Raw genomic sequence first — 26,757 nt, 5'->3', positions numbered from 1 at the left:
GATAATGGTTGCTACTAAAAATGTGGGGAATATGGGCATTGAAAATCTACTTTTTTATACATCAATAGGTTTCTGTGTCAAAAATAAATGTGATTTTTATGTTGCGGGCTGTGTTGCTGCCACAGGCAACAAAAACTTGCCACTTGCTGTGTGTGTGTGTGTGTGTGTGCCGAGTGTCGGTGTCTGTGTGGATTCTTGCTATTTCTGGCTACCCCTTCTTTGGCAGGACTTTTGTTTTATGCCAGCATGGCAAAAAAAAAAAAGTTTAGTTTTACTATTTTATGGTTTTTTTATTTTATGACTTTGCTCGTTTTGCAAACAACATTTTCGACAGAGTTTAAAGCTTTTGCCAGAAGGCCATAAAATAGCCAAACTTCTGCAGAGCAACTGGAAATAAGTTGGGTAACGGGGTCTGGAAAATGCAATTAAAAGAGCAAATCTAATTAAATGATCAAAATATTGAATTGAGTCTCAGATGTGTATTAAGTTGTGCCAAAAAGGATACAACTGGCAATAAGTGGGCTTAACAAAAATATAAAGAATATTTTGACTGCTTATGAAGGGAATGTGCCGTTTTCAAGTCAACACAAGGTTTAAAAATGGTTTAAAATTCCATAAAAGCTTTTCCAAAGTGGCATATAAATTTATACAAAATGCTATTTGAGTTATGTTGCAATTAAAGTGATATAAATCCATTAGCAAAACTACTACAAATAAAACCGAAAGCTTTGTTAAAACTGCTACAAAGTTCATAAAGTACTCAGCACTCAAAGATTTCTTGGGAGTCATCCCGTATTATTTAGTCAACTCCCCGTTGGAGAGTGCTACAAACAACTAGCTCAACGAATATTTCTAAATTTTTGCAGAGTGTTCTTTTATTTTTATCAACTTAATGTTCTTTCCTCTCTCGGGACAGACTGTTGCAACTCATCTGCATATTGCTGGCTAAAATGTTGCACCTTTTAACTGTGACTGCACTCAATTTAACGCCGTTACTCAAATGAATGCGCCCTCGACAGACATTTGGAATTCGGTTGAGCTTTAAGTCCAATGATGCCCCAACTACAGCTTGCAGCGGCTGCGGCAAGTTGCTGCGTGCCACAAGCCCATCTTCTGCCTCAGCTCCAGTCGAACAAGGTCCTGGCTGGAGCCATAAACTTTTGCGCAACTTTTGTGTGTGTTTCGCCAGCGACCTCTCCACCATTCCGCACTGCGAAAAATGCGCATCACGTTTTGCGTTTGGGGACTCGCAACGTACCCAACGTGTTTACCTAGCAACGGCATTTAGCGCCGACATTAAACAAGGATTGAGTCAGAAGTCGAGAGTCAGAAGTCAGGACTCAGCAGTAGCTGGGTATCTGTCGCTCAGAAATCTCTTCTAGGTTTTAATGACCAGCGCCAACTCGGGATTGTGGCATGGGACTTTTAGTTGAACATTTTTGAAATTAATTAAATTCTCATAATTAAGTTCTTGACTGAAAAAACTTTAACAACACTATGCTACGTTGTTTTTTTTGTCGACTTTTGAAGCTACATATGTCATAAAAAATTGTTGCCTTTTGAAAACATTCTTTTTGGGATTTTTTATGTCAATTTACATTTTTAGCAGTTTACACCAGAGTAAACTTAATTGTAAGATAGACGTTTCTATAAATATGAATAATAAGGAATTAGGCATATTGAAATATTGACCAAATACGGGTAAGAAAATCCTTAAAATATTCTTTCTTAGCATAAATCAAGTCGTCCCATACTGCAACATTTCACTTTGAAATTATATTAATATAATTTCATAATAATTTATTATTTAATTATATTTATAATTATATATATTATATATTTTAGCAATCTCATTTTATGCGCAAAGAGTATGCACATTATTTTTTCCAAAAAAATTATTTATATACATATTGGAAATGTGTTTATTTAAATTTTTTTTCTTATATATTTAATTCATTTCGTTTTTGTGGAAATGTAAAATTGCACATTAACGACAGGCTACAGGCTAGATTTGTTGTCAATTGAGTGTCACTCACCCACACTGTTTACTTCCCCCTCACTCCCTCTTTCTCTCTCTCTCTCTCTCTCTCTCTCTCTCTCCCCGTGTCGGCCAGCTAGCAATAAAATTGTGTTTTGGCCGCTGCTCAATTTCAGAGAATCTTGTTTACATTTTTTTGATGCCCTCTCAATTTTCTTTTGCATTATTATTTATTAATGACCTATAGGCTGACAGTCTAAATGTCACATACATATAGCCAAAGTGAAATGCGGTGTATCGGTTAATGCATAAACAAGCAGTCGGTTGTCTAGCGGTATGCCACATGCCACATGTCGAATGCCACGCCCACCAGCCCACCTCACTTCACACACTCTCTGTTTATATATCTGGCGTTACGTTTACTTAAACAAAAGCTCATAAATTTATGCTCGTTGTTTTTGCCACATTTTTGCTACGCATTTTTATTATGTCTGTCTAAAAGCATGCCACACACACACACACGTAGGCGAACACATTTTGTCGCATGCCCCATGCCACATGCCGCATGCTACGCCCCACGCAAATCACTGGCACTGCGGCGCCCAGGTGCAAACTTCATTATTTACAGTCTGACGCGTCGCGTCGACGACATCGCGGATTATGTGGCACCTGAGGGGCGGGACGCTGGGGGCTGGACTTGGGCGGGAAGCCTTTTAATTCTAACAGAGCTGAGAGCTTGCAGCTACATGAACAACACTAACAACTAGTGTTGTGCATTCTCATGAATTTTGTGCAATCCATTAAATGCGGGACGCTCCGGCATTTCGCTGGCAGCATTTTGCATGATAATGAATTGCACTTTGGCAGGCGGACTTAGAGGTGTGTCGCCTTATCATTTGGCTTTGATTTCGGGCATTACGTGGAGTGCATTGCACGGCGGGGGTTATCAGTGCAACAGCGGAGCGTGCAGCCCGCAGCAGCTGCAGCTCAAGGTTGCCAAAACTTGTCGTCGCTGAGGCCAAACAGAATAAGTAAAACATGAAAAAGCTGCCAAAACACACCCGGCACAAAAACTTTTCTCACAATGCAACTTAACTGCCACGCCCACGTTTCCTACCAGCCACCCAGCTTCTAGCGGCGCTCATCTGCAGCGCCCCAGCTTTAAGCAAAAAGTTATCTGGTCTCACAAGTGTTCACAAGGCAGCGGCAGTGGCAGACAAAAACTTTTTTTGCGGTCATCCATCGATTTAGCGCATTAAAACTTTTATCTGATATTTTCCATTTTCCATTTCCCACTATTTCTATTTGCCAATTGTAACGTTTGGCAGTACGTATGAGTCGCTTTAAGCTGACAACAATTGTATTTTAAGAAATTCATATATATGTACATGTATATATTAAATTAGTACAATACTCAAGGACTAGTAGGAAGCCGAAGCTGAATAAATTTTCATTCTGGTGACTAGCAAATACTCTTCAAATTAGTCAGATCTAAATAAATGTTAAACTTAACATTATTAAAATATGTTTTTAAAAGATTTTCTTAAGGCATTCTAAGCCAAATTTGTTTTGGACATTTTTGGTAAATAGTTTTTTGAATTTTCATTTTAAATTATTTTTTAGCTTTTTGATTTTTTCTAAAATTTTAAGTCCAATTTCTTTTGGAAATATTAGTTAGCTAATTTCAGTTTTTAAGATTTATTTAATATTTAAGAATTTCACATAAAACACCAAAAAAAATTTAAAAATACATTCTTCTATAGTCAAATAAAATATATATTGCCCAAATCAACATATGAATAAGTATGTATAGGAATTTGGACCTAGAACTATATTTAAGTACCATGATCATAACCAAATAGGCAAGTGTTTAGTATAAATATATTATTGTCTACTAATATTTTTATTTTGTATACTATTTATTCCTTTCATTCATATTATATTTTATATTCTGCTATTAACTTCTCCAACATTTTAATATTCCTAAAAAATCCAATAGATTTAACTTAATGTTACAAACTTTAAGAGAAAGTGGAAGAAAGTTTTTGATTAAATTTTTTTTGTTAAGGGTATTTAATTAAGAAATGTTTATCCATTGAATTTGCGCTGTGCGGCTCATCTAATGAAGTTTGTTGTTTGCTGTTGTTGCTGTGGGCTAACGCACACACATAAATTGAATTGTCCGTTTCATTTGAAACAAGTAAGAGGTTCTAGTCGGGAGCTCCCGACTAGGGGATACCCTGAACCCTCATCTTCCAACATAACAACATTGCATATATATGTTCTATTTAAGAAGCTATTTGTCAAGTTTGGTGACTCTAGCTCTTATTATTTACCAAAATTGCAAAAAAAACAAGATATCGATATCGATATTTTTATCGATTGCTTGGAGTAAGCTATCGATTATCGGAAACAAACTCGATCTGCGCGGGAACTAGGAGCACCTACATCTAAAATTTCATTTTCTAGCTCTTATAGGTTCTGAGATCCTTGCGTTCATACGTACGACGGACGGACGGACGGACGGACGGACGGACGGACGGACAGACAGACGGACATCGCTAGATCGACTCAGCTATTTATGCTGTTACATACATTTGGCTTTCGCACAAATACAATATACCCTTATACCCATTTTTAATGGGTTCAGGGTATAAAAAAGAAGAATAAATATATATAAACGGAAAAAGGAAGCAAACGTGAACAAAATTTCACTTTTTTTCTTTTTGCACTTTATCATCTTTTGCTTTTCGTGTCGCCTTCGCGTCTCAATAAATAAATGAAACATTCGTGCCGCAGTTGGGAAGATTTTCCTTTGCCTTTGTTTACAATTGTTGCCATTATTTGCTCTTGTTTTTCTCGTACATTGGATCTTATTCCACAGTAGGCACACATAGTATAAAAAAAATGAAATGAAGGCTCTTCTCAACATTCCCGCTTGCTGTTTATGGCACCTTTTTCACTTTATTGGAGTTGTGCGCTGTGCTTTAGCTTCTGCTTCAAGTATTTCAATATATATATAAAAACATAACAAGGATGTTTTGTTTTTTTTTGGGTTAACTCTGGGTTAAGGGAAGCCACAGGACGCATCATAAATCATTTGAAGAGCCGCTTGGCGTGAGCTTTAAGTGCGGCCCGCCTCTAATGAGACAAACTTTTTACATATGCTGCACTCTTTCTGCAGAGGGGCTGCGGACAGTCAAGAGGGGAAACTGTTGAATGGACAGAACAAATGGGCTTCCATTGCCAAATACAAGTCCGTTAAAATTGCATTTTAAATGTCGGAGCAATTTATATGTTAAATAAAGCTGTGCCGGAAGTGGCAAGCGAAGGCAAATTGAATTGAGCTTGGGCAAATGTAGAATTTATCCGTCGTTGCTGCCACTCAGCTATTTAATGCCCGGAAGGAATAAATGAGTTTTGTGTATTCTGAAAAATTGCTTACACCAAAATTTTAGCCAAAAATATGTCGTCTAATCTGAAGCTCAGCTTGGGTTTTTAAGGTTCTTAAACATAAATGCCTGCAATGGCTTTCAAATTTGTACTACTAAGTGCCCAAAAGCGCAATCGCTCCGATTTCGCCTTTAAATAAGGGAGATTTTAAAAGCTTAACTGAAGTTTAATGGACGTAAAGTCGTTAAAAGGGAGAGTTTATTTTTTGCAACATTTACATAAGAATTCAAAAGTTAAAGATAAGAGTAGTTTTTTAGTATCTAGTTTTTTCAAAGGATTTAATGTACTTAAGTATTTTTGTGTTCCCAAAAAGAAAATCGCTATAAATTTGCCACAGAATACGGCGGCGTTTAAAACGGATTCAGCTTGAGGTGCACAATTCGAGGATATAATTTAAGATTATCTTTGAATGAAGATCGGAACTTGCCACAATACATTTAGTAGAATCTTTTGAATTATGCTGATATTTCTATATTTGAGAGTTGGGAAAAGAAGTCGATTTGAAGAAAAGGAAAAAAAAGTCGAAATACCAAGAAATTTGCCACATTTGCTGACGTTTAACCTTCGGCACAAAATTCGTTGTCCGCTGATGTTGTTGCTGCGGCGGCTGCTTAAAAGTGAGCCATGCATAATTTATGGCCTATAAGGAAAGAAGCTGTAGCCAAGGATATGTGACTGAATTTATCTAAGGTTTGCAGTCAACGCACAGACACCCGGACACGAATTTTTTAGATATTTTTTTTTCGTTTCGAACACACACACACGTAAAATGGCAGCTAGCAGTGAACGCTGTAAAGCACTGTGGGGCTATCAGCTGTCTTTCTTACTTTATATATATATTTTTCTCTTTATTTTTCTCTTTATTTTTTCTTTATTTTTCTCGATTGCACGATTATTTATGCCAACGATATTGAACGCGCCACTATATAGATATGTTTATATATATATATATATATATATATATATATATATATATATATATATATATATATATATATATATATATATATATATATATATATATATATATATATATATATATATATATATATATATATATATATTAGCCACTTATAGCAGTTGTCTAGAAGCTGCTTAAAAGTCGAGCAGCGACGCTATGTCGCAGCGTTTGTTGTTTCCTTGGCTGTTTACGCGGCGGTAAGTTACTGTTATGGCTCACTGTGTGTGGTGCTCTTAATGGTGCTTCCCACCCCACGTTTAGTTTGTCTATATGTTATTTATTTATAAAACAGACGCTTGCTTTGCCAGTTGACATTTTTTCCTTTTGCCACGCCCAGCCATAAAAGCTGCATAAGAACAACAAGAACTGCGCATTGAGCGAGACAATAATAGTAAATCGAGCAATACTTGAGAAGCAGTTCATGTTTTACTTATGTTACATTGTGCTCAACTATTGAGGCCTTATCTAAATAGCTTCAACTTGGTTTCAGCGAAAGGGAAGTTCTTCTGCAATAAGTGAGCCAAGTTGGTTAGTTTGGTAACAACTAAATTAAGCTTGGTAAGCATTTATTACAATTTAATATTATTATAGTATTTAGTTTGATTAGTTCAAATTAAAGCTGACAATAAAGTTTACAAACAAATCAAAGCTTGTGGGCTCCCTAAATGTGTGCTTAGCATAAGATTATAGTTTTTATTATTATTATTTTTTTTTTTTTTAAGGTTTTTTGCATTATAAATCTCATACCCGTATCAATGGAGGTGCCAAATGTCGTTAGCGCCTGTTGCTCTGATAATCCGCTGATGAGCAGCAGCTGGCAAATCAGTAAGCTGCGTATTAGTCCCATGTTGCTAACTTTGCCAGCTCGCTCGCTTTCAGGCTTAAACGTTCAACTGTATTAGATTATAATGTGGCCAAAGTGCGTGCTTGAATTATTCAATTATTTTCTTCTTGTTGTTGTTGTTACTTGATGTTTGCGCTTATGAATTATTTGTTTTAATTATTTTAAATGCCTGTGTCTCACTTTTGTCTTTCCAAGGACCTGGTAAAAGTTGTTTGTTAATTGGCGCTGTAAAGTAGGCAATACCTTTTTAGTTAAGCATCAACTAGTGCGAAATTTGATTTTTTTGGTGTTTTTTATTTAAATAAATCTTTCAAATTGAATTTATTTGATCCAAAAAATTTATTTTTTGTGTAAATTATATTTTTATTTATTCTTATTAATATTATTATTTGTTATATATTTTTTATTATTATTTATATATTTTTGATTACTTTCTATGGTAAATTGAGGAGATTTTAAATAGAACTTTGGGTTGAAGTTTTCCATACATTTTTTATTTTGTTGTAGTTAATGTTATTTATATTTTTATACTAGTCAATAATTACTATAGTGGCATAAAGTAAAAGCTATTAACATACATTTTTCATTTAATATTTTATTCAACCAATTCCAAATGAATGTGGAAAATGCAGAAAATCATATTAAATTTGGCAAAAAATGTATGTAATCGCTTTTAGTTGAAAACTGATAGGTATAATGGGATAAAATTGTTGAAATTTAAATTTCAGTTTACAGAGATATTTTGAAAATTAAAAATTTTTTGCGTCAATAATTAAATTATTTATTGACTTTATTATTGAAGTAAAAGTTGTGTGATAATTTTTCAATAATTTATTTATGTGCTAGCGCAAATAAATTAATTAACCAAAGCAATATTCTTTAGTAATTACTTTAAACAATTAGAATGAAATGTCAGATTCCGCTTCTTTGAAGCTGTAGTGCTGCACGTTGATATTTTGTATTCATGTGGTTTTCTATTATTTGGAAATATTCAATTACTTTTTTTGTTGTCCCCAAATGGATTAGCCGTATATCTGTATTGTTATATTATTTACATATATATTAGCTTTGTTCTGGCATAAATTACAAATTAGCAAAATTTATTGATCAACATATAAATAATTGTTTTGCTTTAGGCATTATATTGTGTTTATTAGAATCAATGTTTGGATTAGCATTTTATAATAAACTATTTTAATGCACATTTTTACCCGGGCAATTGATTTTGTTATATGTACATTGAAATATGGAAACGTATTTAATTTTGTGTATTTGCATAATTTAATTGATATCACTTTTTTTAGCAGAAAATATTGTATTGTACTGTATTTATTTTTCATAATATTCGTTGTTCTTCTTTGTTTTAATTAAGCGCCGGCTGGCTTTTGTATTTGCTTAATTATTACATATAATTTCTGTATTTTATTTGTTAATCTCCACATTGAAAGGCTGCGCTGCGTGTGTGTTTACTTTTAATTGCCATTGTTTCACAGCTACACCCTTTTTTATTGTTGTTGTTGTTGTTGTTTGCGTAAAGGTACTTTATAAAATTTAATTGTTAATTATGACAACTTAATACGCTTTATGGCCGTTAACAGATGCGTGTAAAGCTTAAGAGCTGCCGTATTGATATACGACACGCACGCCTCGACTGCATGGAAATGTCAATGGCAATGGCAATTGGCCAGGCCGGGACAGAGTGGGGCATATATCACATTTGTGTCAAGTTCATGTGCTTCGTATAATGCAAAACAAAAGCCAAATCAAAATATACAAAAAATATATGTCTGTCTGCTAAGAGCAGCTGTGCTAAGAGAAACCCTTGAAGGAACAACAACAACAACGACGACGCGCAGAAGCATGAAAAGTCAACTGTGGAAATACTGAGGAAAACACAGACGAGCAAAAGCTTCCTGGCCTGGCCAAAAACCAAAAAACTTGTTCGCCCAAACTTGGCGCCAATGCGACGCCAGGCACAGTAAACACACACGCACCGCACATCAAGTCAGATTTGTGCAATATAATTAACACATTTTTTTTTTAAATATTTATTGAAGTGCATTAAATATATTTATTTTTTATTTTATTTATTTATATATTTTTTCGAATATTTTCTTGTCACTTGTTTTTTTTGCTTCCAGTAAATTTACTTAGGCTTCGCCTTTTTTCAGTGCTCAATTCTCGAGCTGTGCTACTTGACGGCTGGGACACGTCCTGTGGCACACACACGTCCGTTTTAATTCAAAGTTCGTTGCCAACTGAGTTTTGAGCGCAATGCGGCGTATCTTAAAAATACAAATCGCCAGCCAGCAGCATCCAAAAGCAGAAACAAGCAGTTTGTGAGCTTGCGCTCAACAAAAAAAATTCTGATAACCGTCAGGAACTTGCACTCAATGCAGAGTGAATGACAAAAGTGTGAGTGAGTGTGTGAGTGAGTGTGTTAGTGAGTGAGTGAGTGAGTGTGTGAGTGAGTGTGTGAGTGAGTGTGTTTTCTATGACAACTAGCTCGGCGGCTTCAGGAAATGTTTGGATGAGCGCTTATCAGTCGGTAGCAAATGCTTATACGACTCTGTCTGCGGCTAATCAGCTGCAATTTGTCAACAGCAAAATAACAAATGCAAATTTCAAATGCTGCATAACTAAATGAACCATATTCATAACAATTAAAATCTTGTGTTGTTTATGACATGAATAACCGGTGCGAATTGAACGTAGAGTTTAAATAGGGTATTTTGCAGTTGTGCATATGCTGTGGGAAGGCGTCCCTTGCTGGACCACTTGCTGCCCGTCTAAATATCTGTCTTTCTCTTTACGCTTTTTAAAATCTATATATATATATATATATATATGTATATATATATCTTTGGTAATATAAAATTTCCCTTTTAGCCTAGTTGCCTAATCCAATCCAAATCCAAATTTAATTTAACTTGTATATTTTAAAAGGTAAATGTAAAATTTTGTAGCATATGTGTCAATGCTTATACAACTACAGGGTATATTATTGTCGAACAGCCTGCGATTGGAACACGCTTACTAATTTTGTTTTGCTTTTTTTTTTTTGCTGCCGCCCAATTAGCCTGAGACGCATTTAAACCAAACGCCGCACTGATAAGAATCCCACATGACGCGCTCAGGCGATTGACCCACTACTGTGCGCTGTGCGGGGGAATTCCAGATGTATATAGATGTATACATATATATCCTCTATCTGCACTAGTTGTGGGGCAATGGGTCAAGTTTAAGCTCGTTTTTGTTTGTGCGTCGCATTGCGATTCTTAAGAGTTGAGTTCATTTTTCCCTCACTATCTCACTCTTTCGCTCATATGCATTTCAATTACTAATTATTTAAGTCGCAATTGTTAAGTGCGCGATAAGTACGGAGACTTTATAGGATTGTCTGTGCTATATCAGCAAGAAAAAACACTAAATGACCTCACGACTTCCTTTTGTCGAAGGCACAGACTGCGACAACTTGTGTTTTCCAGGGAAAACTATTTAACGCTTGGGCTTATCAAAAATAATCTAGTTATTAAACATTATATATAGCAACTGCTACCTAAATATGTAGGCTTAATGCACAAAGTTATTTAATCTATATTTGCTCATATTAAAAAGATTATGAAGCTACCGCTTTGACTATTTTTTGTAATATTTTTTAATTTACGCAGAAAAATTTATTCTTAGAATTTATTTTGTTTTATAATGAAAACAAGCTGCAATTTGAATTAAAGTTTGCTTTTGACATCCAATTAACTGAAAGGGAAAGCTAACTGCTAAAAAAATATGCTAAATTTTCCTTTGTTTACAAAACTCTTCAGTAATAATAAAAATCAAATCTACTTTTTAATCGAACTGTATGCTATCTCTAGAATCGATATTCAAGCTGATTCCCAAATGATCTAAAAATTGGTATATATCCAAATATCCATTGTAGGTTCATTTATGGCGGTCATTAAATTGAATTAAAGAAAACTAGCCTATGAAAACTCTAAATTTATTTTGAGTCATTATAGTTTCTACCCAATTATGTGTCAGTAAATATTTGTTTAAAATATTAACAGCAAAATCTATAGCATGAAAGTTTTTCTAAAATATTGGAATTACATTTATTTCTAAAATATTCTAAAATATTGGAATTACATTTATTTCTATATATATATATATATATATATATATATATTTTTTTTTATATATGTATACATACATTATCATTCTCGACTTGAGCTACATTCAAACAAGTTAAGCTTTTTGCTAGCTGCTCTGCTGTGCGTCTGCTCTCGGCTTAAGCTCTTTTAAGCTGTGTCTGTGCTCGAAGCATGATGCAATGGCTTAGTTAGATTGCACTTGACTTGTCTTAAACGTTCGCCAAATAAGACTCAGCTCGCACTTGGCTGCTGTACGGGTTGCAAGTGCTCCGTTTGCCACATGCTCATTTGCTTATCTCTTGCACTCACTCACAGTAGCGCAGAACGGCTCAAGGTTGTTGTTTGTGTCCACATTTCAGTTTGTGATTCAATTCAGTTTGTTGAACTCTACCAACCGCTTGGACTATAAATGCTGTTATTGTATGGCCATAAATTCAAATTTTAAAATAATAAATACGGCACACTTGTTAAAAAATAACAATAATAAATGAAATAATGATAGACCTTTAAATATATAAATAAAATGGGGAGTATTTATATTTAACAAATAGATCGATTCATACAAAATGAAAATTATCAAAACTTTTTTGAATGGTTTTGAATCGCAAAACCTTAAACTGAATTTTTTTTTTTAATTTTTTACAATTAAAAAAAACAAGACTTGTTTGGAGGATTGAGACAAAAACAACTGGACTGACGTTATTAAAAAATATATATTTAACGTATAATAGGAATTTAATTATAGGATTAATGAAAAGTTATGTAAATAATTTATTTATGCTCCTTTATTTTTAAAAACAATGCTATTTGCCTCGTCAAAACAAAATAAGCCAACAAGTTAACCATTTTTATAACAATTATTAATTGCTCTACGCGAAGTGAGGTGAATTTTGTTGATCTGCCTAATATTTAAGCGCGCACTGTAGCGCGACGACTATTTAAAGTGCCAGCCCCAAAAGTAGGCAACATAAAATATCAAAGTCTTGCCAAATGTAAGCAACGAAGCACGAATAAACTAGAAACTGTAAATTAAAAGCATAGAGCTAATAAAAAAATACATAGACACACACATATATAACTCTGTGATACATCGGGTCTAAAAATTAAACGAAAGCAAATTGAGTTGGGGCAGTTGAAAGTCCGCCTAACATGACACTAAATAAACAGCCAGTTGTTACTTACTCAACAACGCAGTCAAATAGTAAAACACCAAAATCCAATACAAAAGCAAACACTCACAAATAGTCACACACACTCAGATAAACACACGCATACATGCACACTTATACACATAGCAACTAAGTAAATGGTTAGTTCTGTGACATTTTCTAAATTGAAAAACTACAAAATGACTGACAACAGATTAGAGTGTGAGGGGGGTGAGAGGGAGGGGGTGAGCATTTGAGAGGAGGGGGGGGGGGGGGGTTGGTTGGTAGTTGGCCACACAGACAACAGTTGTGGCCATTCATGCAAGCCCAACAGCTACAGCAAATACATCATGTGCCTTGACTTTGGGCCGAGCAAAGCTCCATAAAAAATGTGGCAACAACAAAAGTTGAAAGCTGAAGTTGAATAAAAATCAGTTGTCTAAGGATGAGGAGGCTATGGCGCCACAATTGAGGTGGCAGCTAGCATGAATCCTCAAAGGCACCCAAAACTTTGCCAACTGGGGCACACAGTTCAGCAATAGTTTATGGAGTTTATGTAGCGCCGTCCTCTCGACTCACCTGTAAATTTACATTGTTCGAGCAGCTCATCGCTGTGATCCTTGCAGTCCGTATCACCATCGCAGACAAATCTAATGGGTATGCACTCGCCGCTCTCCCTGCAACGGAACTGCTTCTCCTCGCAATAGTGCGGCAGGCTTTGAGCTGTAAGCAGAGAAGAAAAAAATAAATATATTTTGACAAATCAAATGCATATTAATTAATCAGGCTGAAATACTGTGGCGAGCCAAACAAAAGGGTCCAATCAAATTCATAACTAACATTTAAGTTGAAAACTTTGGCTCGCTAACCGCACCGCACAATGTGGGTGAGAGGGGGCGGAGGCGTTGACAAGCTCTAAGACCTTTGTAAGGTCGGGGCCATAAAGCTGACAATAAACCAAAACTTGTAAATAATAAAGTGGGTGGGCAGCTTGTAAGCAGGTTTGGGTGTGTGTGCATGTGTTCAAAAGCGAAAGCCGCAAAATATGCCGCTATAAACAAAAGGGCACACATTTTTGAAATTAATAAGCGCAAATACAAAGCTGGCTTAAAGGCTGTGTGTTTGTGTATGCGTAAGCTAACAACTGGGACTCATCAATCGTTTATGGCACTCGGCTGGGCGCTTAGTGACAAGCTCACTTGAAAACAAAATGGCGGCAGGCGCATTTCCTCTTAGCCATAAAATAGCTGATAATTTACCGGATTTGGCCAAAGTTTAAGGTGTAGTTGTGCGTGTGCCAGTTTATGTGTGAGCTGACTACCAAATAAGCTCTGTGTGTGTGTGCGTGTGTGTGTGTGAAGCAGCTGCTTATGTGCTATGATTAGCTTAAAATTGTTTCGAGGGAGCAAAAGCATGTTCCATTTGTCGTTTAATTGGGCACATTTAAAACAAAGACACACTTGCTTAGGCAATATTTTAGCTACGCACGAGCTCAATATGCACACACATTTAATTAGAATTCCACAGAAAATTCAAGCAGTGCCCATCGCACACACACACGCACGCACACACACAAGAACGCAGTTCATTAATGTTAGAAATTCGAAGCGTGCTTTTGTTTAAGATTCTATAAATGTATGAGTGTGTATGTGTGCTTGCGCTTAACATATGCATGTTGCATAGTTGAAGCAAATACTCAAAAAAAAAAAAAAACAAGTAAGAGGTTCTAGTCTGGAGTTCCCGACTAGGGAATACCCTGACCCTCTTCTTCCAACATCAAATGCATACATATATTCTATTTTAGATGCTATATGTCAAGTTTGGTGACTCCATCTCTTATTATTAACCAAAATTGCCCAAAAAAACAGGATATCGATATTGAATTTTATCGATTGCTTGGAAACGGAGTATGTTATCGATTATCGGAAACAAAGTAGATCTGTGCTGGCACAGGGAGCACCTACATCTAAAATTTCAAGTCTCTAGTTTTTATAGGTTCTGATATCCTTGAGTTCATACATACGGACGAACGGACGGACAGACAGACGGACATCGCTAGATCGACTCGGCTATTGATGCTGATCAAGAATATATATACTTTATGGGGTCGGGGATGCTTCCTTCTGCCTGTTACATACATTTGGATTTTGCACAAATACAATATATCCTTATATCGATTTTCAATGGGTTCAGGGTATAAAAACAAAAAAAAAAAAACAAAATTTAATTAAAGCCCGAAGAGCACAAAAATAAATTGCAAATATTTTCGGTAAATCTTTAAAAACTGTATAACATATTTCTTAAGCTTTTGTTTTAATTTTTTCCATTTTATATATATTTCTATAAAGGTATTTATCTAAAGTTTGTATTCGTTTTCGCATCACTCGGTCGGCTGGGCGGCAGATGGGATGACATTTGATTGCTTACATTAGCTAATCACCAAAAGGCGACTTACTTTTAAGTCGAATGAATATATATCTACAGACGCATTGTTGATTAATCTTTTAGATTCAGTCGGTCAAACAGTCAATTAAATATGTATTAATATATTATTGATCAACAAAGCGTCTCCCAAAACTTACTGAAAATTTTCACATACTTTTCAAAGCGCAAGCGTGGAATATGAGCGAAAACTGTTTGTACAAAGCTTCTCATTTTTCAGAGGATTTAACAAATTGTTTATATTGAGTCTTTGATGGATAAAGATCTGAGCACAACAAATATTATTATTTTTAATTTAATCAAAACTTGTTTATATAACATATTTCCATATGTAATTTTTAAACATATTTTTATATGCATCTGCACAGTTCACTGCGCTGTATCGCGTTAGGAGCTTCTCAATTATTTAAAAGATGTGCACACGAAAAATGACACAGAAATAACGAAATATATTTTGATTATTTGATTTTTTGGTGCATGGCAAATGTGTTTAAATATGATATGAAAAGAGTTTTCGTTCGTTTTATTATGTGAATGAAAATTTATGTGCAAATGTTGCAGCAATTGTTGCAGCACAAATCTCTAGCTCTAGCTCTGTCCCACTTCCGCTCCCCCCGCTCTCACTCTCTCCCTCTCCATCTCTCTGTTTCTTTGTGTCCCTGCCTGTGTGTATGCCACGCAATTTGCATTTTAAGTGAGTCGTTTAGATGCTTAATTGAAATTGCGCTACAATATCGAGATAAATAATTCGAATATACAAATTTGTGTCACATCTAAACACAATGATCAACTCGAAAGATATATATTAATAGCTGCACTAAATAAGATTGATGTGGTTATATATTCGACTATGTGGAATAGGAGGTCATGTCTAATATGTCAGCAAAATGTTGAACTAAATATATTTTCATTTTTATTTATTTTATGATTTATTTTGAGAAAAACAAAGAATGTTATCAAATAACTGAAGCTTACTTTGAGCCATGTTGAGTTTAAGCGAAATCAAAAGAAAGATATTCTTTGTGACTTTTAATTCAAATTCATTGGGCACAAAAATTTATAGATTACATTTCAAATTGCTTTTAATTGAATCAAAATCATTTTTGTGATAAAATTTGTGAATTCATAAAAGTAAACTTTAATAGGGTTTTTACAAGTAATTTGTTTAAATATATTGCATATATATATGTAGATTTTAAATTTAAAATATAATCTTATAAAAAGGCAGAGAAAAGAGGAAGGCACAAAAGGTAGGCCGAACAAGAAGCATAGTACGCTGCCTGATTGAAAACAAATATGCTAACTGCCTGGTAAACCCAGCTGTCAAATTTGAACATATTGCTACCTGTTAGTTGACAGCCCTTAGAGCTGAAAGTTTTCGTTGCTTTGACATAGCCAATTTCAGTTAGTTTTCTCTGGAGCAAACAAAACGAATAAATGAAGATTGATGTGCAGCATATTGTGAATGTTGATTTAATTGGCAATTTCCCGGTCTTGAAATTGAAATAGTTTTCATTTAATGTTCGACTGGATAACAGATAAAATTGCGTTTACCACAATACCTGTCGAAATCTTCCTCGCCATTGTGACTTGTCTCAGTTGAATAATTTAAATTACTTTCGACAATAATTTAACGCAACTTACAAGCAACCACAGAGTATATAAAAAAAAAAAACAAAAAAAGAAGCTGAAACAGAGGCTGGGCCAATTTGATTGACAGAACTCTGCGCTGCTCTGCATCAGATTGAGGCGCCAATTAAATGCGTGTTGCCAGGTTCATTGAACAGCTTTTGCCGCCTGGCAAAGACCAGAAATCAATCATTTGCCCATTCCCTCGGGCGGTCCTCATGAAATTTCGCACCATTAATTCAATAAAAGTAGGAGGACGGGGTCAATCAAATGGGGCTTGGCAAAAGAAAAGAGCGTTATAATAAACAGAAAATCAGCGCAAAAGTCAATCAATGGTCAAATCAATAAAAATGCTTTATTCACAGACATCCTCGGGTACATTCCAATATCATAAAATAACCAAAAATATCTGCAATTACGTCTCCATATTGCGCATAACATCAGTTGAAAAGAAATTCGAGAACTTTGCACCAATCACCTGTTGAAAATATATGATAAGCTGCCATTAAATGTTAAGTAATTTTGTTTGTTCATGAGAGCTTTATCAGAATTTTGTTTCCCCAAAAGGTATAATTATTTTGTCACTCAATGTGCAACACATGAACGAACACAACTCCGAGCAATTCTAAGCCAAATGTCTACAAGAGTATTTAATCTTCGGCGTGCCGCTTATAACCATTTTATTTATTTTATAATGATAATGAAAGTGGAAAATGGAATTGTATAGATCAGAATATAATAGAATATAATCAAAAGATAACTACAACTATCAGTTTGTCCACCCACGGCACCCAAGGTGAGACTGATATCTCTTGTCGAATTCGCAAAAGCTTTGACTAGTTTTACTAGTTAGTCACGTTCGCAGATAGTTTACCTTTACAATCTGATTGAAATGTTATAAACTAGTTTACAAGGAAATATATGAATAATGTTCTTGGTATGGTGGGATAACGTACGATTTACGTAGTTTATTTCTATTTGAAATTTTTGTAGCTTGTCTACACTCTATCTACACTCTGTCGAATTAATATCATTCTGGTCATGGCTTGAACTCTAGATTCCATTCTGCATAATTTTTTTCATAACGGGGCTAGTTCTCGACTCGTACTGCGTGGGCTCAAGGTGGATCTACGTTCAGATCTCGAGCACTTATAGGCTCTGAGATCGACGCGTCAATACAAACAGACTGGCGGGTGGTCGAACGGACATAGTTAGATCGATTCGGCTTCTGATTCTGATCAACAATATATATACTTTATGGGGTCAGAGGTGCATCCTTTTGCCGGTTACATACATATGCACAAACACATTAAACCCTTTACCCAATTTTAATGGGTTCAGGGTAAAAAAATGACATGATGAATAATTTTTCTCGACCTTTAACTGTGTCAAAATGGAACCGATTCTCAAACGTTTTATTGTTGTACTTCAGGCTTAATTGGCATTTGTTTTTATACCCTGAACCCATTAAAAATGGGTATAAGGGTATATTGTATTTGTGCAAAATCCAAATGTATGTAACAGGCAGAAGGAAGCGACCCCATAAAGTATATATACTCTTGATCAGCACCAATAGCCGGGTCGATCTAGCCATGTTCGTCTGTCTGTCCGTCCGTCCGTATGTATGAACGCAAGGATCGCAGAAATAAGAGCTAGAGACTTGAAATTTTAGATGTAGGTGCTCCTAGGGCCTGCGCAGATCGAGTTTCCAAGCAATCGATAAAAATCGATATCGATATTCTGTTTTTTGGGCAATTTTGGTAAATAATAAGAGCTAGAGTCACCAAACTTGACATATTGCTTCTAAAATAGAATATATATATGTATTTGATGTTGGAAGAAGAGGGTTCAGGGTATCCCCTAGTCGGGAGCTCCCGACTAGAATCTCTTACTTGTTGAATATTGCTCTCTTGGGCTAGCAATTAAATTCGTTTTTTTTGCTAAAGCAATTGCTTCACTTTCTAATTAATTTTTAATTGTATTCCTCAATTACTTTAAGGGGTTCCTAAGTCCAAGCAGTTGCTTCTTTGAAGGGCATGCATTAATGAGTGACATATTATTTGTATCTAATGATAGTCTAATGAGTACGAATATTAAACCAATGACATTTGCATATGATTTACATAATTTTCAGCCAATACTTGAACCACTATGCAGCGGCTTTTTTGCGTTTGCTGGTAAGTTTTGGGCTTTTTACGTTTTATCATTTATCAGTTAATTACTTTAATTTTGTGTGTGGCATTTGTGATAATTCGCATGCTGATAAAAACTGATAAATACGATAAATAACATTTGCATACACTTAAAACGGGTATTATTATTTTTTCATGAAATGTGTAACGCTTAGAAAAAGACACCATGTACTGAATATACGCTCTTAATTATAAGCTGCGAAATTCTGCTCACAAATACCCTAGGCCATGCGTGTATAAGGGCGTGTTTCTTCAGCGTGTTTGCTCTCGTATATTCATGTGAACCGAGCGTTGTTGACATAGCTGGTTTGTGACTTAGCTACACTGCAATTACGAGCAGGTTAATTATAAGGTGTAGCTGAGTTTTGTGTTTAAGAGAGTTATTTGCTTTTTTTTGAGCCGCTCTTAATGGCGTTCTCTTATTTGGAAAAAAAGGTGGCCTGATCTTTGGTGACGTCACGCAAAACAACAACAGCTAAGGAAATCGAATAACACAATAATAATAAACAGTTGGCTCACATGTTGTTGCCTTTTTTTGACAGCCAAGTGTATGAATCAGCGAGCATTATTTACATTTGTTTCTCTTGATAAATGATGATCAAATACTTGTTTATTTTCGTTTTCAATTGAATTACCCGAATACGTCACAGGCAAACGCCTCTCACTGTAGAGCATTTTATTTTCTAATTAAAAATAAAATTAGTATGTATTAATACATACATGTATCTATGGCTATTTGCGCATTGTTGTTGCTTGCTTGTAAACAATGTTGTCAACTCATGCGCATGTTTCGAAATACACTTGTCAAAAGAACCAGACCAAAAAAAAAAAATCACGCCATTTTTTCTATTTCTTTACTAACCCATATCTACTGCATACGTGGCGTATGCGTAATTTGCATGTGAATACGTATTTATACACATAATTACAATACTAGAATGAGCATACGTGTGGATTTCCAATTAGGCATGCGATTAGATTTGTATTTTCAATGAGTTTTACTACGTTTTATCGCTAAACTGAGATTGCAAAGGGTCCATAAACATTTTCGTCACATTGAAGGTGTATTATTATATACTTTATTATACTTAGTACATATATTGTTTTAGTTATTGGATAAGATAAGAATTTGTTTTCGTTGATAGTTCTGCTATTATGTGAGCTCACTTGGCTAAAACAAAGCATAGTCATTTATACAAACCCTGAAGAACTGATTCACTCTGGCCCAGAATTTACATATTCCCAAATGTTTCACCCCCAAAAAGTGCAAGAGAGGATATGGGGAGGCAGCCTGAATAAATCAGGGATATGTCAAGTGGAGCATTTAGTAATGCTTAAAATAACCCTTTGCCCGGCTGCGTGAATTTCAATCATTTTCACAGCAAAGTTAACATTAAATTTCTCAATCATTTTTAATGGATTCGGTTTATAAATAAATCTTAATATGCTGACAACAGCTAATTCCACAATACGGGTTAAATCATTTACAACTGTCAAAGTATCTTTCTCAATTGCATTTGGTTGAGAGTTTAAAACATTTATACGCTATACATGGGATGCTAACCAACGTTTTGCCTGCTACTCACCTGGCTAATTGACTTTATGAAATTATTTAGCAAGCTTTGCTGGCTGTGCAACTATGTGCATTCAAGGTAAGGTACTTATATTTTGCGACTTTCGGGCATTATGGTATCTAAGCGCCAGTCTGGGATTCGAACTAGCGACTTCGTTGCTCAGTGGTTCGCTTAGACAATTCTTGTAGGAAGAGCTGAGATTTTTTACTCATTTATTTTTAGTTGCTGACCATTGTGATATGCGGGCATTATAGCATCCAAGTGCTAATGTGAAATTTGAACCAGCGACTTGGTTGACCTTCGGTCATTATAAGGGAAGCGATAGTCTGGGATTCAAACCAATGACTTCCTTGACTAGTGGTTCGCTTGGACAACTCATGTACCAAAAACTGATGATCCCAGCTTATCAATTGTCAGTTAACTAAGTGATGCGCGAAATATAACACAAGGGCTTTCATCGCTTCAAACATAGTCTTTCCCATTTTTCCATAATTAATGCTGATCAGTGGCATATTACAAGTTGCAATTTGAGTACCAAAAACGTTTGTTACGAGGAGCCTAACATTGAATCTTTGAGTTGAGAAGATTTTATTGTTGTTGTTTTGTATATGCTGTCAGTTATGAAAGACAGACTTGTTAAGGTCTGAGTGTGAGTGTGTCTGAATAACAACTGTGGCTGTAATATACAAACAATTGCGGGTTGTTGTTACACTTTTTTGGTTTCATCTGAAAGTTGTTTTTTTTTTTCTCATTTTTTAGTTGGTAACCAGTTTATTTGCTCATAATTATACATAAGGTAAAATACGTTTTGTAATTAAGCCAAAACGGAAATGCATTAAATGCGCCGAGTATATATGTAAATGTATATATATATATATAAATAGCCTGCTCTGCCTGTACAGTCTGAAATTGGTGGGTCACAGCACGTGCACATTTTTGAGCATAATTAGCCAAGTTAATTACAAAAGTCTGGACGAGGACGACAAGTTATCAGGCCAGATTCTATCTGCTCCTGCTCCTGCTCTTTACCCAGTTGAGACATTTTTTATGATGATGCCTGCCCAAAAACTTGTTTAATTTCGATTTTAAAATAAATCAACGCTGTCTCACTCACGCTACCCCTCCGTCCATCCATATACCCCTACACTGTCCAACATGCGTGCAGTTTTCGTTATGGTCTCTGAATCTGTAGCTGACGTTCATTTGGCTGTCATGAAACGTGCCGAGAACTTCGATTGCGTTTGCGATTCCCAATTTGAGAGCTACCAAATTACCAGTTGACAATTTTCAGTTGCCAATTACCAGTTGGACGACAGTTTCAGCTGATGCTGAAAGTGGCCAAAAATGTTTGGCAAACTTTAGCTACAACGAAGAAATGGCTAAATAATCTGCCTTGAGCTGTCATTATTATAAAAATAATTAACAACTAGCATGGAAATTCTTCTACCTTGCAGCCGTTTTAATGCTCTATTTATTTATTTTTATTTCTTTAATTTAAATTAACTATATTACAGGCTCTTTCCAACCAAAAGCATACAAGTTGCTTTATTTAATTATCTTAATTAAAAACAGTTTCCCGTTTGAAATTTTATTGATCGATTCTTGTAGAGTTAACTTTTGACTCAATATTTTTTTATCTATTGGTAGACAAAAAAGATATTTTAGGCATATATTGATTTAGTTCCATTAAAATATTGAAAATCGAAACTGGGCATTGTAAGCATAATGAGTTTGGCTCAAATATATAAATGTTATTTATATTTACTAAGAGTAAATCTTTTAATTACCAATATTGTTCAAATCATTTATAAAGAGGACAAAAAATTTGGTTATTATTCGATTGTTCTCTTAAAATCATAAAACTATTTCATATAAAAACTTAAGTTTTGATTAATAGTTTTCCATATGAAGATCTGATTCGGCATTTAGACAGCTGTGCATGTTTCTCAATATACGTTTTATATATTGTCAATTTTCCGATGAAGCCTTTATATTTTTTCTGAACTCGACAGCCTCGATTTTTATTTAACACATTTCATGCAAAATTAGACTACCTTCAGCCGGGTTGTAGCTCAGCTAACACTTTGACCTATTACCTGTTTCGCATGCTGCCAATTGTCTGAATTGACATTTGGCCAGACCTCAAATACACTTGGCCCGTTTACCCCTTTGTCCGACTATATTTAGGTACGAGTAATTTCTTATATTATGGCCAACTGTCAAGAAACGACGTAAATGCATTTCGATTGCAAATGTGGCATTTTAATTATTGATAAAGTTTGACAGGTCATAAATAACGCAACAATTGGTGGATATTACGAATTTTTGACTATTAGACCCTCAAATTTAACCCAGTGACCGTCTATTGCTAAATCATTTTATTTTAACCTTTTGATCCGTTTTATTATTATAAATATTAAGTTTTTTGCTTTGCGCTTGAAATTCGCTGCGCTGAAAAACTTTTTTGTTTTTGAGGTTAGTTTTTGACAAGTTGAAGTTGAAGGCTGGGGTCTTGCGATTATTAATAATAAAGCGAAATCGCAGCAGTCGATGTTTGGCTGCATTAAGGTTAAGTTGTTCATAAGTTTTTTAACAGATTTCAATAACAGCTGTCAGTTTTTAATAACTATTTGCAGTTTCTTGTGAACCAAGTGATTTCTTAATTGATTTCCTAAAAGTGTATTAGATATAAGACTGTATATCTTTGGTATGCCGAAGCTTAAATACCCTGACAACACATTTATGTATACAATTTAGTGTGCGGATCGAATCGACTCTCGCAATGACAGATTGATAGATAGGTAGATTAAAGTTAAAGTACTGAGTTGTACATAAATACTGGGGCATAAATTGTTTAAAGAATTCAGCTTAAAGCAGCTTATACAGTCCTTAACAATATACATAGCTTTTCGTTTATATGTAAGCTTCTGTACACCGAAGCTAATAATATATTGTTCAGCTTGTACACTTCATATCTGTGTCTTAGATTTCTGGTATTTAATATACTTTACATACTTAAAGTTCCCAACTGATGCATCTGACTCTTAGGCAGCTATAAATCCTTATAAATATTTATACAACTAAACTGGTTCCAATTTCGTGGGTTTGTCTTATACCGTGGCATAACTTTGGCTTTGGTTTTCAACACGTGCACCGCACTTCACTTCGCATTGCCGCTCACACACACCACTGTGCGGTGCGGAGCGAAAGACGCAGAGCAGCAACTCCAAACAAAATAGAAGGCAAACGGAGCAGAAGAAAAAGAAACTGAAACACTTGTTGCTCTCCGCAGCAGCCGAGGTCTATGCTCTCTGCAGCCAGATGCCGGCCGGCAGCAGAAGAAAACGAAGAGGAAGAAACATATAATCGGGGAAACGGCGAAGAGGCAAATTAAGAGAGGCGCACGTAGCGAGCGGCTTAGGAAAGTAAAAGGTAAAAAAATGTGTGACGTTGTGGAATGTGTTCGGGCATGGCTATAACAGGGAATCGCTGACGATATGCAGCGTGAGACGTTAGCGAATGTTTTTCCGAAAAGCGATTCGCCTTAATAAATAAACATTTGGAAATTTGAGGTCTGTTGGTCTGGTGGTCTGATCGAATGGAAATGCGAAACTTAACAACACGCACGCCACACACAGGCAGCGCAGACTTGAAGCTTAAAGCTCGGATTGACGTCAGGCGATGTAAAACAGCTTATTTTCGTAAAAGCGCACTAATATTAATGCAAATATATGCAATAAAACGAGATTTGTGCAGGTTTGAACTTTTTTTAGTGTTAGTAACCTAATGCGGGTGCTACTTACATATATCCAACGGCGTATTCACTTTGCCCGAAACATTCTGGAACTTGAATTCCAAATTGAGGGCTTTACTATTGAAGAAGGACGAGGTACTACTCGCACTTATGCTATTCGCTGCGGCAGGTGCAAAACTTTTAAGCTTATCCAATTGCGGTCCCAGGGTTGTGGTCTTTATTATCTTCTCCAGCAGCGCCGAACCGCTTAGGTTTGAGATAATTATACTTGGACTAGGCGCTGAAGCGGTCACCTGAGCTGCATTCACGGCGGCGGCATTACAAAATTTACTGATGCTCAGGATGCATGTGATAAAGATCAGATGGAACGACGAGGTGAAACTGAAGCTGATCAGCTGCTGCACCCGGCTCTGATAGTTGGAGCTGCTGCTGAAGAAGGCGCTTACTTTGGGCGGTGTTTCGAGAACGTTGTTGTTCTCTATTGTTGTTATTGTTGCTGTTGTTGTTGCTGTTGTATTTGCGTTGGTATTGCTTTTGGCTAGGGGTTCATCCATTTTATGCTTAAACTTTGCGATTTTAAAAATTTGATTTTAAATCGATTTTTCGCTGTAAAATGGAAAGTAATCACTTTTTTTTCTATTTTACTTTGGCCAAAAACACTTTTCGCACGCAATTTTCTCAAAAATTTCTATTCATATTATTCATTATTAAATAATAGCCTGACGACCGCGTCAGCTGTTTTAACGCGAGAAAAAATGCCAACTTTGCCAAAAAAAAATAATAAAAAAGAAATATCATACAGAGAGCCAAACGCCATGATATATTTCGGTGATCGTGAAGACAAGACAAAACAGAAGAGCGTAAAAGAGCAAAAGAAACATGCGGAACAGACTAAAAAAAAATCATACGATATTGCAGAAAGTCAAAATAAAGAAAACATGCAAGAATTCAACGGCAGAGTATGCCGTGCTAAGGCAAACCCTATAAAAGGCGAGTTAAAAATAGGTGAAAAAAGAGTGGAATTAAAAAAAAAAAGTGGGAAATTATAATTTATTATTTATCTTTGTTTAGTAAATGTACAACCTCTAAAAGTGAAAGGCCGCTCAGCCCTTGTTAGTGTAAGGTATAGAAAATATAACAACAAAGAGCTTGCAAAATATAGGGGCGACGGCCCACGATGGTCAGCTCGGTTAGCGCAGGTTTTACAAGGTAAGCCCTAAAAAACAAGAAACTTTGGGTTTGTCACGCTGGTTGGCTTACAGATGAATAGCCCGCACTTATAAGCACGCTGCCAAGTGAATCACAGTTAGTTTGTTTTTGGTTATCTATAAGCGGCTATCAGAGAAATTAGTTCTGGAAATGGCGCTACTACTACTACTTGAACTCAAGTGCCTCTCTTGGTATTGGCCCAACGGGTTGCGTTCATACTGAAGTGAAAATTTAGACGTAAACTGTTCTAATTTTAGAGAAAATTAGAACTAGCTATTTTGGCAAGAGTGAACATTTAAATAATTTTATTTTATTCTTTTTTTTTTTTTTTTTGGCAGTCAGCGGAAAATGCAAAATGCGGCCTCGAACTACACGTGTTCCGTATATATCGGATATGCCATACAGTTATGCGAGGTTCACGCAATTCAGCTAAATAATTTCAGACGTTTGCAATTAACACTTGATTTTGAAATTTAACATTAGGTTATGCGCCGCTCTCTACCTCTATTTTTTTTTTTTTTTTTTTGTTATCGTTGGGCTTACAACAAATATTTTATTATTTATGTTTGCTTTTGGGGGGAGCTCTTTATTTTCCGTACGAAGAATATTATGGGTTTTATAAGCTCTGCGGCTGCGTAACGGTCCGGCAATATTTCCAGTAACAACAATACGACTGCGCCCAACGCACGACGTTTAACGACTGATCTACCAATGCGAGGCCGCAGTCAACGAAGCGTTCCACTGCGTTCGCTTTGCCTTTGGCTTCGGCTATGCCCCCCCTCACACCCATACGCAAACACGACGTTGCGATACACGATCGCCACGCGGCAAAAGTTTTGACATTTGTTCGCATGCATTAACTGTATAAATGAGAGGACGAGAGAGTGAGAAAGAGAGAGAGCGTAAAAGTGTGCCAGCGAGACTAGAAGAGCTAATGTTAAGAGTTGAAAGGTGGTTGTAAATACTCTTTGTAAAATTCTCTTAAGTAACAATTAGCACAAACGTTATTTTGGAGGTGTGCTTGAATTGCATCTGGTCGAACAGTTGTTGGTTGGGTCTAGCAATTACCTATGGCAACCAATTTTCTTTTTGTAATGCTGTTCGCTTAAATTGGTTCTTGGCATAGGTCAGAGACCATGACATGCATATGTTAATTGAATGGCTGATCAAAAATACAAAAAGCAACGTATTGCTACTACTAGAAGCAACTGGAACTTTTTTAAATGAGTCAATGTCAAGATGAGACGAATATTTGCCGTGTTATTTGCCTTACAAATATTTCAGTTTTTTTCTTCCTATGAATAATCTTGGAAGAATATCGAATCTATATCTATAGTTTCTAAAAAATCCCAAAGCACTATTAGCAAGCAATACGGTAAAAGCATTAACATACGAAATTGCAATATTTAACCCTAAGTTCCCAAA

At 35.6% G+C, this 26,757-nt stretch overlaps 1 protein-coding gene across 7 annotated transcripts in view; it reads right to left on the bottom strand.

Moving 5' to 3' along the window:
• LOC115763797 (low-density lipoprotein receptor) overlaps positions 1-26,008 on the bottom strand; it is a 50,656-nt gene extending 24,648 nt beyond the window's left edge. For 4 of the 7 annotated variants that reach the window (XM_030706535.1, XM_030706534.1, XM_030706533.1 and 1 more), the window contains exons 1-3: positions 25,876-26,008; positions 24,173-24,729; positions 13,112-13,255 (exon numbers count right to left, since the gene is read on the bottom strand). In XM_030706535.1, coding sequence (XP_030562395.1) covers positions 13,112-13,255; positions 24,173-24,677 — 649 coding nt within the window. In that variant the 5' untranslated portion in view covers positions 24,678-24,729; positions 25,876-26,008. Of the gene's footprint in view, positions 1-7,139; positions 7,462-9,386; positions 9,493-13,111; positions 13,256-24,172; positions 24,730-25,875 lie in introns of those variants that run through there. The other 3 variants (XM_030706537.1, XM_030706539.1, XM_030706540.1) reach the window with 3 other exon arrangements.
• Positions 26,009-26,757: the final 749 nt, after the last annotated feature.

This window comes from Drosophila novamexicana, unplaced genomic scaffold (genome assembly GCF_003285875.2).
Source record: "Drosophila novamexicana strain 15010-1031.04,08,12 unplaced genomic scaffold, DnovRS2.1 tig00000770-arrow-pilon, whole genome shotgun sequence".
NCBI lineage: Eukaryota > Metazoa > Arthropoda > Insecta > Diptera > Drosophilidae > Drosophila > Drosophila novamexicana.
The sequence above is the reverse complement of the archived record's forward strand: the minus strand, read 5'-3'. Positions and strand labels throughout refer to the sequence as shown.